This window comes from Cnephaeus nilssonii (assembly GCF_951640355.1).
Source record: "Cnephaeus nilssonii genome assembly, chromosome: 17".
In the NCBI taxonomy this organism is placed as follows: domain Eukaryota; kingdom Metazoa; phylum Chordata; class Mammalia; order Chiroptera; family Vespertilionidae; genus Cnephaeus; species Cnephaeus nilssonii.
Window position 1 is genome coordinate 30,517,796 of NC_137088.1, and position 11,515 is coordinate 30,529,310.

General features: G+C 55.0%; 1 protein-coding gene across 3 annotated transcripts in view; it reads left to right on the forward strand.

Annotated features, from left to right (window-relative positions):
* Positions 1-10,393, forward strand: part of MRAS (muscle RAS oncogene homolog) — a 42,063-nt gene extending 31,670 nt beyond the window's left edge. For all 3 annotated transcript variants that reach the window (XM_079794363.1, XM_079794362.1, XM_079794364.1), the window contains exons 3-6: positions 2,133-2,286; positions 3,915-4,014; positions 5,993-6,072; positions 7,222-10,393. In XM_079794363.1, the coding sequence (XP_079650489.1) occupies positions 2,133-2,286; positions 3,915-4,014; positions 5,993-6,072; positions 7,222-7,321 (434 nt within the window). In that variant the 3' untranslated portion in view covers positions 7,322-10,393. The remainder of the gene's footprint in view (positions 1-2,132; positions 2,287-3,914; positions 4,015-5,992; positions 6,073-7,221) is intronic.
* The last annotated feature ends 1,122 nt before the right edge of the window (positions 10,394-11,515 follow it).

Genomic DNA, 11,515 nt, shown 5'->3' on the forward strand with positions numbered 1-11,515 from the left:
GTTAATATGCAAAATTAACATTGGTTTTTCTAACATTGAACCAACATTGCATCCCTGGGATAAACTTGACTTGGTCATGATGAATTGTCTTTTTACATATTCTTGGCTTTGATTTGCTAAATTTTGGTTAGAATTTTTGCATCTATGTTCTTGAGAGATATTGGTCTGTAGGTTTCTTGTAATGCTGAATAATGCTGAATTTATCAAATGAACGGGGAAGCATGCCTTCTTCAATTTTCTGGAAGAGTCTAAACAAAATTGGTATTATTTAACGTTTAGTAGAATTCGCCTAAGAAGACATCTGGGCCTGAGGTTTTCTTTTTAGGAAGATTTTAAACTACAAATTCAATTTCTTTAGTAAGGCTGTTTAAGTAATCTGTTGTTTTTTCAGTGAGCTTTGGTAGTTTGTGTCTCAAAATTTTTTAGCTCATCGAAGTTATTGAACTCATTGGCATAAAGTTGTTCATAATATTATTTTATTGTCCTTTTAGTATCTGTAGAATTTGTAGTGATGTTACTTCTCTCATTCCTAATATTGGTAGTTTGTATCTTCTCTTTTTTTTTTTTTCCTGGTCATGGTGGCTAGAGATATATCAATATCATTGATTTTCTCAAAGAACCAATTTTTAGTCCATTGATTTTATCCCATTTGGCTCCACTCTCATCTGTATTATTGCCTTTTGTCTGCCTACTTTGGATTTGACTTGCTCTCTTTTCCTAATTTCTTAAAACAGAAGCTGAGGTCATAGATTTGAACATTTGTTTTTTACCATAGGTATTCACTTGGTGCTATAAATCTCCCCTAACTACTCATTTAGCTGCATCCCACAAAACTTAATAAGTTACGTTTTTCTTTTCATTCAGTTAAAACTACTTTCTAATTTCCCCTTTGATTTCTTCTTTGACCCATTGGTTACTTAGAAATATATTATTTAGTTCTCAAGTATTTAGGAATTTTCCAGAGATCTTTCTGTCATTGGTTTCTGTTTTAATTTCATTGTGTCAGAGAATAAACAGTCTATCATTTGAATTCTTTAAAACATATTGGGGCGGGGGAAGCCAGGGCTAGAAGAGGAGTGGGGAGCTAGAAGAACCATCTCAGCAAAGAGTTCCTCCCAACCATCCCTCTCACTGTCAAAGTCACAAATCTAAGCATCTAAGAATGTTGCCACATATATATCTGGATTTTTAAAAGGAGGAATTGACAAATCCCATAATCATTGCGGGGGAATTGAATGGGCTTCCCTTAGAGATGGACAGGTGGACAAGAGACAGAGAGAACACACTTTACACTGAAACAGAAAATAAGTATTTTAAATACACATGAAATCATCACCAAAATTGGCCATATGTTAGGCTATAAATAAAAATTTCAACCAATTCCAGAAATCATAAATCATATGAGCCATCCTTTGCCTATAATGCAATAAGATCATAAATCAACAGGAACATGGGTATAAAAGAATCTAGCCACTCTTTGCTGAGATGGTTCTCCCAGCTCCCCACTCCTCTTCTAGCCCTGGCTCCCCCCCACCCCCACCCCCCCACCGCCACCCCTCTAACATCCTCATCCTAGGAGACAAATGGCCCTGGCTCTCAGGGGCCACTCCTTCCCCTGGGCCCTCCTGGAATCTGTCCACACGGCTGAGGAGCCTCCTAACCCCGGTGGCCCCTTCAGGGCTCTCCCCGGGCACATCCCCAGACAAGCTGCCCTCCCAGGGCTGCCAGGCAGGCGCACTGTTTCCACTTACAGAGGAGGAAAGGGGCTGAGTCAGATGACTTCCCCAAGAATCCCTTTGGAAGGGCACACGGGGAGCCATGCCCAGGCCAGAGGGACGTGGAAGGCCCGCTGATCACAGGCCTTTCTGTGGACCGCGGACTAAGGCCCGGGGAGCACCATGGGTTGGGATCTGTGGGGCCACAAGCACATCCATTAGAGCCTCACACTGAGGTGTCTGAGGCCCCGCCAGGACCCCCACAGCCCAGCCCAGGGGCCTTGTCTCGTGGGGACAGTTTGGATTGAGCCACTGAGGGGACAGCAGCAGCATGGGGTCTGCGGCTGTGGCAGGGGGGGCGGGGGCGGGGGGCTCCAGGCGGCTGGTGACAACCCTGACTGGCCCATCCCACCCCAGTTCTGGACACGGCCGGGCAGGAGGAGTTCAGTGCCATGCGGGAGCAGTACATGCGCACGGGGGACGGCTTCCTCATCGTCTTCTCGGTCACGGACAAGGCCAGCTTCGAGCACGTGGACCGCTTCCACCAGCTCATCCTGCGCGTCAAGGACAGGTGGGCACGGCGGGCGGCTCCCCGCTCCTGGCTCCGAGCCGCCTCTGTCTGTCCGTCCGTCTGTCTGTCTGTCTGTCTGAATCTCTCCAGGTGGGCACGGCGGGCGGCTCCCCGCTCCTGGCTCCGAGCCGCCTCTGTCTGTCCGTCTGTCTGTCTGTCTGTCTGTCTGAATCTCTCCAGGTGGGCCGGGCAGGCGGCTCCCCGCTCCTGGCTCCGAGCCGCCTCTGTCTGTCTATGTCTGTCTGTCTGTCTGAATCTCTCCAGGTGGGCCCGGCGGGGGGCTCCCCGCTCCTGGCTCTGAGCGGCCTCTGTCTGTCTGTTGAATCTCTCCAGGTGGGCACGGCGGGCGGCTCCCCGCTCCTGGCTCCGAGCCGCCTCTGTCTGTCTGTCTGTCTGTCTGTCTGTCTGTCTGTCTGAATCTCTCTCTCAGATTTTCAGGTGGAAGCTGAGGCACGAGGGGCAAAGCTGAATTCAGACCTTGTTCCCTCCAGCTCCTACCCTGGTTCTTTCTATGGGGTCAAACTGTCCCCGTTTAACCAATGTCTTATTACAAAGAAAAAGTGAATTTTTTTTTCCTCCAGTATACATTGTAATTGGTTAAATTGCATTTGAATGTGAGCCCCCCAATTAAAGGCTCTTTTTTTCCCCCTTAGCTTATATGGAGTAGTTAAATAATTGGGAGTCTGTTTTAAGCCTGATTGGTTTCTTCCAGTTAATTGCATCTTAAAGAGCCAATGTAAAGAAAGTCAAAGGGCAAACTCTGAGCAAATCTCAGTAAATTCCAAAAATTCAGTTAACACCTATTCCAAAGGCAAGATATTATAACTTTACAAGGTAAAGGGATACACAGTCTCTCTCTCTCTCTCTCTCTCTCTCTCTCTCTCTCTCTCTCTCTCTCTCTCTCTCACACACACACATGCATATGCACACATACACATACAAAGCTCTAAGAGAGAAATGTGGGTTAAATCCCTGACCATAGCAGTCTCAAAAGAGAAAACATAAGTGACTCCTATGTGGGTAAATACTCAACCTTCTAGCTATTAAAGAGGTGCAAGGAAATATAGTCAAGTCCCATTTCCACCTGCCCAGTTACGATTTTCTTAGTAGAAATAGCCAGCGCTGACAGCTGCTGTGAGGCGGGCTTTATTCACTTTGGACCGCGTTTGGCCACGTGTGTCAATGGGCGTCTCTAAGGCAGATATGCCCTGGATCCCGCCCTCCTCCTGGGAGCCATCCTGACTCTGCAGCCGCCATTCACTGAGTGCCGACTGCGACACACCGCGGCCCTGGCGCTCCTCACGAGTCACTGCCGATGGCCACGGCAGCCGGCACGGTTAGTGCATCTGGGTGGCCGGAGGTGGAAGGAAGCAGGTCTGGGAACCCAGCCCCTGGCCCAGGGGCCCCTCAGTGTCCTCACTCACAGTGCTGAGCCAGGGGGTTCCCTGGAGGGCCCCTCGCTCACCTTGTAACAGGCCTAAGCCTCCAAACCAGGGCAGGCAGCAGCCTCGGGCCCCTTTCCCGTCCCGGAGGTGGGGTGTGCTGTGTTAGGCCTGAGGTGTGGCTACGCTGCCTTCAGGGGGCTGGGGACAGCGAAACCTCACAAGCTGCTGTTTCTTGTTTCCCAGGGAGTCATTCCCGATGATCCTCGTGGCCAACAAGGTCGATTTGATGCATTTGAGGAAAATCACCAGGGAGCAAGGAAAAGAAATGGCGACCAAACACAATGTAAGTTGCATGCGTGTGTGTGTGTGTGTGTGTGTGTGTGTGTGTGTGTGTGTGTGTGTGTTGGGGGAGCCAGGGGATGTGTAAAAGTCACTCCTGCAGGCCTGGTCTGTGTGGATGGAACTTGAGCCTCGCTGGTAGTGGGCTGGGTTCCGCGGGGAAGCTTGGCGGGCACATGCGATGGTGGGATGTTTTGTGAAACGGAACAATGGGCCCGAGAGAAAGCACCCTCTTGTCAGTCATTAGAGGCTCTAATGTGGGGAGCAGGTGCCTTCACGGTGGCCTGCAAGCTGCGGGTACAGTGGGCCTGACTCAGCAGAGCATCGCTGGGCTGTGCCGAGGGCAGGCTCTGTCCCTGTCTCCGGGCCGGCTGCCTGATTACGCTCAGACCCATCGGGTCAGCGGCCAGGCGCTGTGCTGGGGGCACCCTCACCACCACACGCTGAGGTGGATTCGAGTATCTCCCTCCCTCGAGGACTCACACTGAGGTCCGCCCAGGCCCCCGTGTCAGCAGACATGCTGTGCTGTGTTTCGTTCTCGGTGACGCCCCTTTGGCGGCTGGATGGTGCTGGGCGGGGCCACTGGACTCTCCCCACCTCTCCCTGCATCGGCACAGCCCCTGCCCCTGGCCGCACTGGCCAGTCATGTAGAAGTCGGCCCTGACTGCCCGGAAGTCTGCGAGGCTGCCCGGGCCCTCTGCCCCGGGGGCCCAGCTCTGTGAGCAGAGGAAGGGGGCTCACTGCGAGGCAGTCCTGCTTGTCTGCCTTCTGTGTTCATTCCCATGTTCAGTCAGCACTCCTAGGCCGGGGAACACAGCTCCTTTCCTTCTAGTGACAGCAGACAGACAGACACAGCAGGTTAGGGTGGGTCAGAAGGTGACATGTGCTGTGGGAAAAGTAAATCGGGGAAGAGGGTTGGGACGGAGGGGTGCAGGGGTGCTTTTCCAAATAGGTGGCAGGAAGGGCCTTGCTGGGAGGGTGCATGTCAGCCAGGACTTAGGGGAGGCGAGGGATGGAGCCTGCGGGTGTCAGGAAAGAAGTCCCGGCAGAGGGAGTCATCAGCACAGAGGCTCTGAGGCGGGAGCTTGAGGAGCAAGAGGAACAGCAGGAGGCCTGTGTGGCTGGAGCAGGAGCAGGAGCAGGAGGGGTGAGGAGCAGGCGTGAGGGCAGAGAGATGGTTAAGGCCTATGGACTCTCACTCCGAGCGAGAGGGGAAGCCGTGGAGGGTGGTGAGTGAGGGGTGACGTGGTCTGACTCATGGCCGAACAGCTTTGCCGGGAGTGGTCTGTGGGGGCCGGGGTGGGACTGCGGCAATAGCCCGGGCAGGCTGGCGTGGGCTGGTGGGGCGCATGAAGGTGGCGGGCAGTGATGCATTCTGGGTGTATTTCTAAGAGAGCCAACAGAGTTGGTTCACAGATTGGATGTGAGGAGAGAGAGAAGGAGAGGAATTGGGGTGACTGCGAGGTTTGGGGCGTGAGTCACTTTCAGAACGCTGACCGTAACTGGGCCCGGGGAGACTCCAGGAGCAAGTGTGTGGGGAGACCAGGAGCTTGGCGTTAGATCTCTTCAGTTTGAGGGTGCACAGTCCGGGCCGTGGGGCAGCCTGGCCTTAGGCTTGCCCGCCGCGTCCTCTCTGGGCCCTGGGAAGAGGAGCGGAAGTGCCCCAGGTAGAGACAGAGACTCAGGAAGAAAAACGAGTGGCATCAGAGCGTATTTTAGTTTGATAAGTGAACGTCTTTAGTCTTCCGGTATAGAAAACGATCATGTGAATTCTATTTTTAAGGAGCCGTTACATATCTCTGTGGCTAGAGAGCCAGAGGGAATTGGGAAATCTGCCAGTGAAACTTGCAGAGGGAGAAGCCACCACGGGATGTGGGGATGTCGGGCCAGGGTTCCGGGGGGCTTGGAAAGCATCGGGTTCCCCAGGGCCCCTGAGAATTCGCATGTGGCCCCTTTCACCGAGAGTGAGCTTTGCCTTCCAGATCCCATACATAGAAACCAGTGCCAAGGACCCACCTCTCAACGTGGACAAAGCCTTCCATGACCTGGTCAGAGTAATCAGGTGAGCACGGTGCCCGGCTAGAAACAGGGCCTTTGGGCAAGGTGAGCACCAGGGGCCAGACCTGAGGGGAGGCTGGGCACTTCTGGGCCTGTTTTTAAATTTCTTCGCCCTCCCCTCTTCCCACCCCCGTTTGCTCACCCCACTGTCTCTGCGTGAAGCATCACCAGCTGAAGGGAGGGGCTGCTGCCCGAGGCTCCGCCTCCTCCCTGGGCTCCCCTGGTCCTGCAGCGGGGCCTCCCCGAGGCAGCTCCCTCCCTCCTGCCCTCCGTGTGCCCCCAGCACCGCAGCCACCCTTTGACATGTCACCCGAACACCCAGCATTCTGACCCCCAGGCTCAAATCTCAGAGGGGGTTGAGCGTGAGTCCCTTTGCAGACCCCACACCCAGTCCGTCTACAGGATTGTCAGAAATCCCAGTCAGGAGCCTCTCATACATTCCTGCGCAGTCACCGGTGCTGAGGTGACTGACACAGCCTCCCGGCTGGTCTCCCTGTCACCCACCCTTCCCGTTTCCAATGCCTTCAAGTTAGGTGTGAAACCACATACAGGGCTCTAACAGTGTCCTTCCTGGCCTCCACCCTCAGCCCCCAGCGCGCGCACACACACACACACACACACACACACACACACACACGGCCTCCCAGCACGGGCTGTGCCATTGCTGGCTGCATCTTCTGCACTCCCGAAATTATTTTTCTCGTGGGCATTTTGCCTCCTGTTAGGATATGCTATCACCAGGAGGTGGCGAAGTCTTGGTTACAGACCTGTAGTTCCCAGGAGAGGTTTTAGACATAGGAAATAGGAACAGAAAACATGTATAAAGCTTGTACTCGGCTGACCTGTCATTTTATTTAAAATATGAAACATGGAAATAGAGGGGAACATTATATAACACATAACGTAGAGTTTGATTTAAATCGATGTAGCCACAGCAGCAGTTCTCACCAGTAGGATGAGAGACACTGTCCAGGCCATGCCCTCCTTCAGCACCTAGGACAGCAGCATATCTGCCCCGCCCCCCCTATTCCCACCCCCACTCCCACCCTCACCCCCAGCCTCCCTGCCTCAGACCCAGGGCAAGAGAGGGAAGGCACAGGGAGAAGCAAAGCCCATTCTGACGTTGACTTTCTGCCTTTCATTGTCTCAAAAGGCAACAGATTCCCGAAAAGAGCCAGAAGAAGAAGAAGAAAACCAAATGGCGGGGAGACCGGGCCACTGGTACCCACAAACTTCAGTGTGTGATATTGTGATGGGCCTGGGGCCCTGGGCACAGTCACCGTGAACTGGCCAGCCCTCGGGACCCCTCCACTGCCTAACCTCACCGGGAACTGTTTCTAACCATGACCCTTGACCCGAGGACTGGGCACAGGAAGGGAGTCAGGGAGGGTGGGCAGGGAGGAAAGGGGGTCCGGCTTCCTCAAAAGGGCACAGGCTTCGTGTCTCAGAAGACACAGCATCCGAACCCCGCGCGTGATTCAGCCGGTTCCTCCCATCTCCTGGCGTCTGTGTTGTTCCTTTGAACTACGTAGTGTCGGTTCGAGGTGGACGTTTACCCACCACGGACAGAGTACGAAACAAGCCATGACCCAGCTCCCCGCTTGTCTCCAGTCCTCGGTGTCTGAGCTTGGGCGTCTTTTGTAGGTTTTTAAATTATTTTCATGCTTACTGTTGTCTCGAGGGGGTCCGTGCCCACTGTCTGGTGGAGTTTCAGCTCTTCAGCAGATCCCGCTGACAACACGTCCGGAACATCGTGGTGGTTTTTCACTGAGTTTTCCCGGCAGTGCCAAACTCACCTCACTATGAGGGACAGAGACTGGGGGACCGGAGTGACTGGGGCCCGAAGCTGGAGGCCTCGGGGGCAGCAGACCCTGCTTGTGGCCGGAGAATGGGAGCGATGAGAGCTCTGTCTAGCAGATAGCAGGAAACAGAACCGCGTTTTGCTGAGGGGAGAGGCTGGCGCGAGCTTGCCAGTTCTGCAAGGTGTTCCGTTATCCTGGAGATGTAGAGACTCGAGTGCACGGATCTGCCCAAGTGTCTGTGTCTCTCGCAGTCGGCGTGGGCTCCGTCTGTCCTTCCCGCCCGTGACCGAGCTCCCCACCGGCCTGTGCTGCCCACACCTCTCATCACAGACACACTGACAAGGCCTGCATGCTTCTCCACGCCACAGGGCGCTCAGGGGGCGCCCTCCGGGGATTCTGGTTTGGGCTGAACCTTAAGCGGAAGTGATCCAATACTGTTGTTACCTAAACAGCACCAAGACCCGAAACCGTGTTCCCTCTGCGTCAGCCGACGACCACTCGGAAGCCCAGTGAATCCGTTGCAGAGTCGGCGTCAGGCCGCCTTCCTGGCACACACGGTCATTAACCTCTCGGATCTTAACTCTAACATCCGACCGGAGGAGAAAGGAAGGTTGAGGTGAAGACATCGCTCCCATACCCCTGTTTCTACGAGGGGACAGTCCCCCAACTCCCCGGTGATGTCCCCCTCCCCTCAGTGCTGCTGGTGAGAGCCAGGCTGGATTTGGGGGCCAGGGTGGGGTGCAGGGGCAGCAGGCACGGCAGTGACCCCTGAGAGGAGGACAGAGACGAAGTGACACATCTTGTGACCTTATTTTCCAAATGTTACCAATCGGGTCACCGGTCACCGGGCAAACGAGAGCATCCCTAGCAGGTGGCCTGGCCACTGTTTGGAGAAAGGACCGGGGGGGGGGGGGGCGGGGGGAAAGCGAGTGCCCGGCTGGAGGTCGGGACACCGGATCCTTCTCCGGTTCTGAGGGAGCCCCGAGGGGCCAGCCCGGAGGGATCTGCTGCAGAAGGAGACAGCCGAGAGTTTTCTTACTTGGAAATCCAACTTCTTTATGTGTCTAAATGGCCCCTAAAAGAAAGGATAATAAAGAACATTCCAGATCAGGCACCTCACAGCTCCCCAAGAACCTACCATGTTAATGAATGGGCATCTTCAACACTCACAGGACCAGGCTCTTTCCAACCCGTAAGCTCCCCTGAGCCACGGCCCCGGTGCCCTATGGTGGCAGCGGCAGGCGGGTGAGGGCGAGGCCAGGCTGGCGGCAGGAAGTCGGGTGGAGATGTTTGCATCGAGGCAGCGGTGGCGTGGGACCAGGGGCTCTGTCCACCGTCGGAAAACATCTACCGGGCACGGACCACCACCAGCGCACCTGCCCACGGGGAGCCTGCTACACCCGAGCACTATGTGGAGAGTCTCGGAAGCAGTAAGCTGACCTAGAGTGAAGCCTTTAGCCGGGAAGGTAACAGACAAAGGGGTTCCAACCGCTCCCGGGCCCCCCGCCCAACAGGGGCAGTGCATCCGCCCTGCCTGGCCCCATCTTCCAGGGCATCCGTCCTGCGCCCAGCCCACAGCGCCACCCCACAGCGCCCGAGGGGGACCTGGGTCAGGGTGGCCTCTGCAGCCTCTGCTGTGGGGCCAGTGGTCAGCCTCCATCTCCCATGGCCTCCTTTTCCTCACAGGTGCGCTGGGTAACTAACACTTTCAAAAGACAGGTCTTTGGGTTGGAGTGAGCCCTCGTGGCCGAGAAGGCTCCCCGATAGGCCAGAGTGGGGTGTGCCCTGGGGCAGCCCAGGCACAGCATTTTCTCCAGGGCCCCCTGGCAGGTCAGGCTTGGGACCCGCTGGCCCTGTTACCCGGTGACTGAGGAGCCCAGCGGGACTTGTGTCTTTTGTGACATCCCGGGGTTCCCACTGTTTTTCCAGACGAGCTGAACAGTACATCCCCTGGAGCACACCCTTCCTGAAACCCCACCCCCCACCCCATGCCTTCGCCACGGTGTGCTCTCAGATTTCCTTCTAAAATCCCGACACCCTCCCCCTGCAAGGGCTCCCTTTCTCCCCCGCTGGCAGTCCTGGCCACTCCCCCACCCCCAGCGCCTGGGGTCCAGCCACGGACTTCCCCGGCACTTTGCCACGCAAAGTGGATGTGTTTTTTTTTTTAGGACTTTGCCTCCCACCTCGCTGTGGAGAGCGCTGGGGGCCGTCTCACTAACACGTGGCAGCTCTAACTCAAAAGGACCTTCCCGTGTGACGACAGTCAACCCAGAGCCATAGACGGGCGGCCCCCAGGAGCAGCCCATTGGATTAGGAATCCCGTGTCGGTTTACTGAGAACGAAAGATACTTGAATAGCGGGAGCGCCTGGGAGCGCCCCGCTTCTGTTACGCAGTATTAACAGGTGGCCATTGTCGTGAGACGAGCGCGGTGCCTGGAGATCTCGACGATGCTTGAGCCTTTTCTGTAACTTTTTATTAAGTCTTTGTGTATCTCAACTCATTAATAAAGAAATGCAGAGGAACACTTGTCTGTCTGACTTCCTCTTACGCGAATATTCCTAACGTTTTGCTGACAGCGTTGTCAGTTGACAGTGCCCGGCTCAGAACGCCCCTCTCTTCCGGGCGAACCTGGAGTCAGGAGACCACTGGGGGCCCAGGAGGTGTCTCCTTCCTCAGGAGCCCCAGGAGGAAGGCGGGTGGGTGGAGACACAGCCCCTGAGGTCCGGCAGCCCTGGATTGGAGCTTTGCCGCCGACCTCTCTGGGCCTCTGAGCACGTTCCCTGCTTCGTTCCCTGCTTCGGGCTCAGCTGCCCCTCCGGTGAATGGGGCGGGAGTGGGCTCCTCCTAGGCAGGCCGAGGGGGCTCCCAGCGAGAAAATGTGCTCTTTGTAGAGGCCCCCTGCGGGGTTGTCTGATGGGCTTTTCGTGGAAACCGCCCCCCGCCCCCATCACAAGATCACAGTCGATGTGATTTCATTGTTCTGTTGATTGAACCTGGTGGGTACTTGACCAAGCTGAGCCTCTCTCTTCTGTATCATCTGAGTTCTCTCTTTCTCTCAGATCTTTCCCATCTTAACACAAACAAGAACAAACCCTTCCTTTGACCCACGTCCTCTGCCAGGTACGACCCGTGGCTTCTCTGCTCTCTTTTGTAGAAAGGGATCTTAAAAGATCCCTACACTCACTCTCATGAGTCCCTCTCACCCCTTTCTCTTTAAACTGCTCCAAAGAGGCGTTCACCCCTCGTCCTCCCACCACCTTTTTCAAGGTCTCCAGTGGCTCCCATCACGTTGAATTCAGTGGTGGGCGCAGTCTTCTCACCATTGATCTTCTTACAGCATTGACACAGTTGGCTACTCCCTCTTCCTTTTTAAACTTTCTTCCACTGGCTTCTAGGATTGCCGCCATACCTGGTTGTTCTCCTTCCTCGTGGTCCCTCCCTAACCTCCTTTGCTAGTTCCCCCTCTTCCACCTAACCTATGGATAGAAGCCGGGAGGTGTCCCCGGGTCAGCATCGAAGCATCAGCATCACTCACAATGCTGGAGATTCATACTCTTGGGCTCTGTCCGACCTTCTCAACCAGAATCTGCATTTTAATGAGAACCCCAGGTGACTCAAGTACACTGAAGTTTGAGTACCACGGC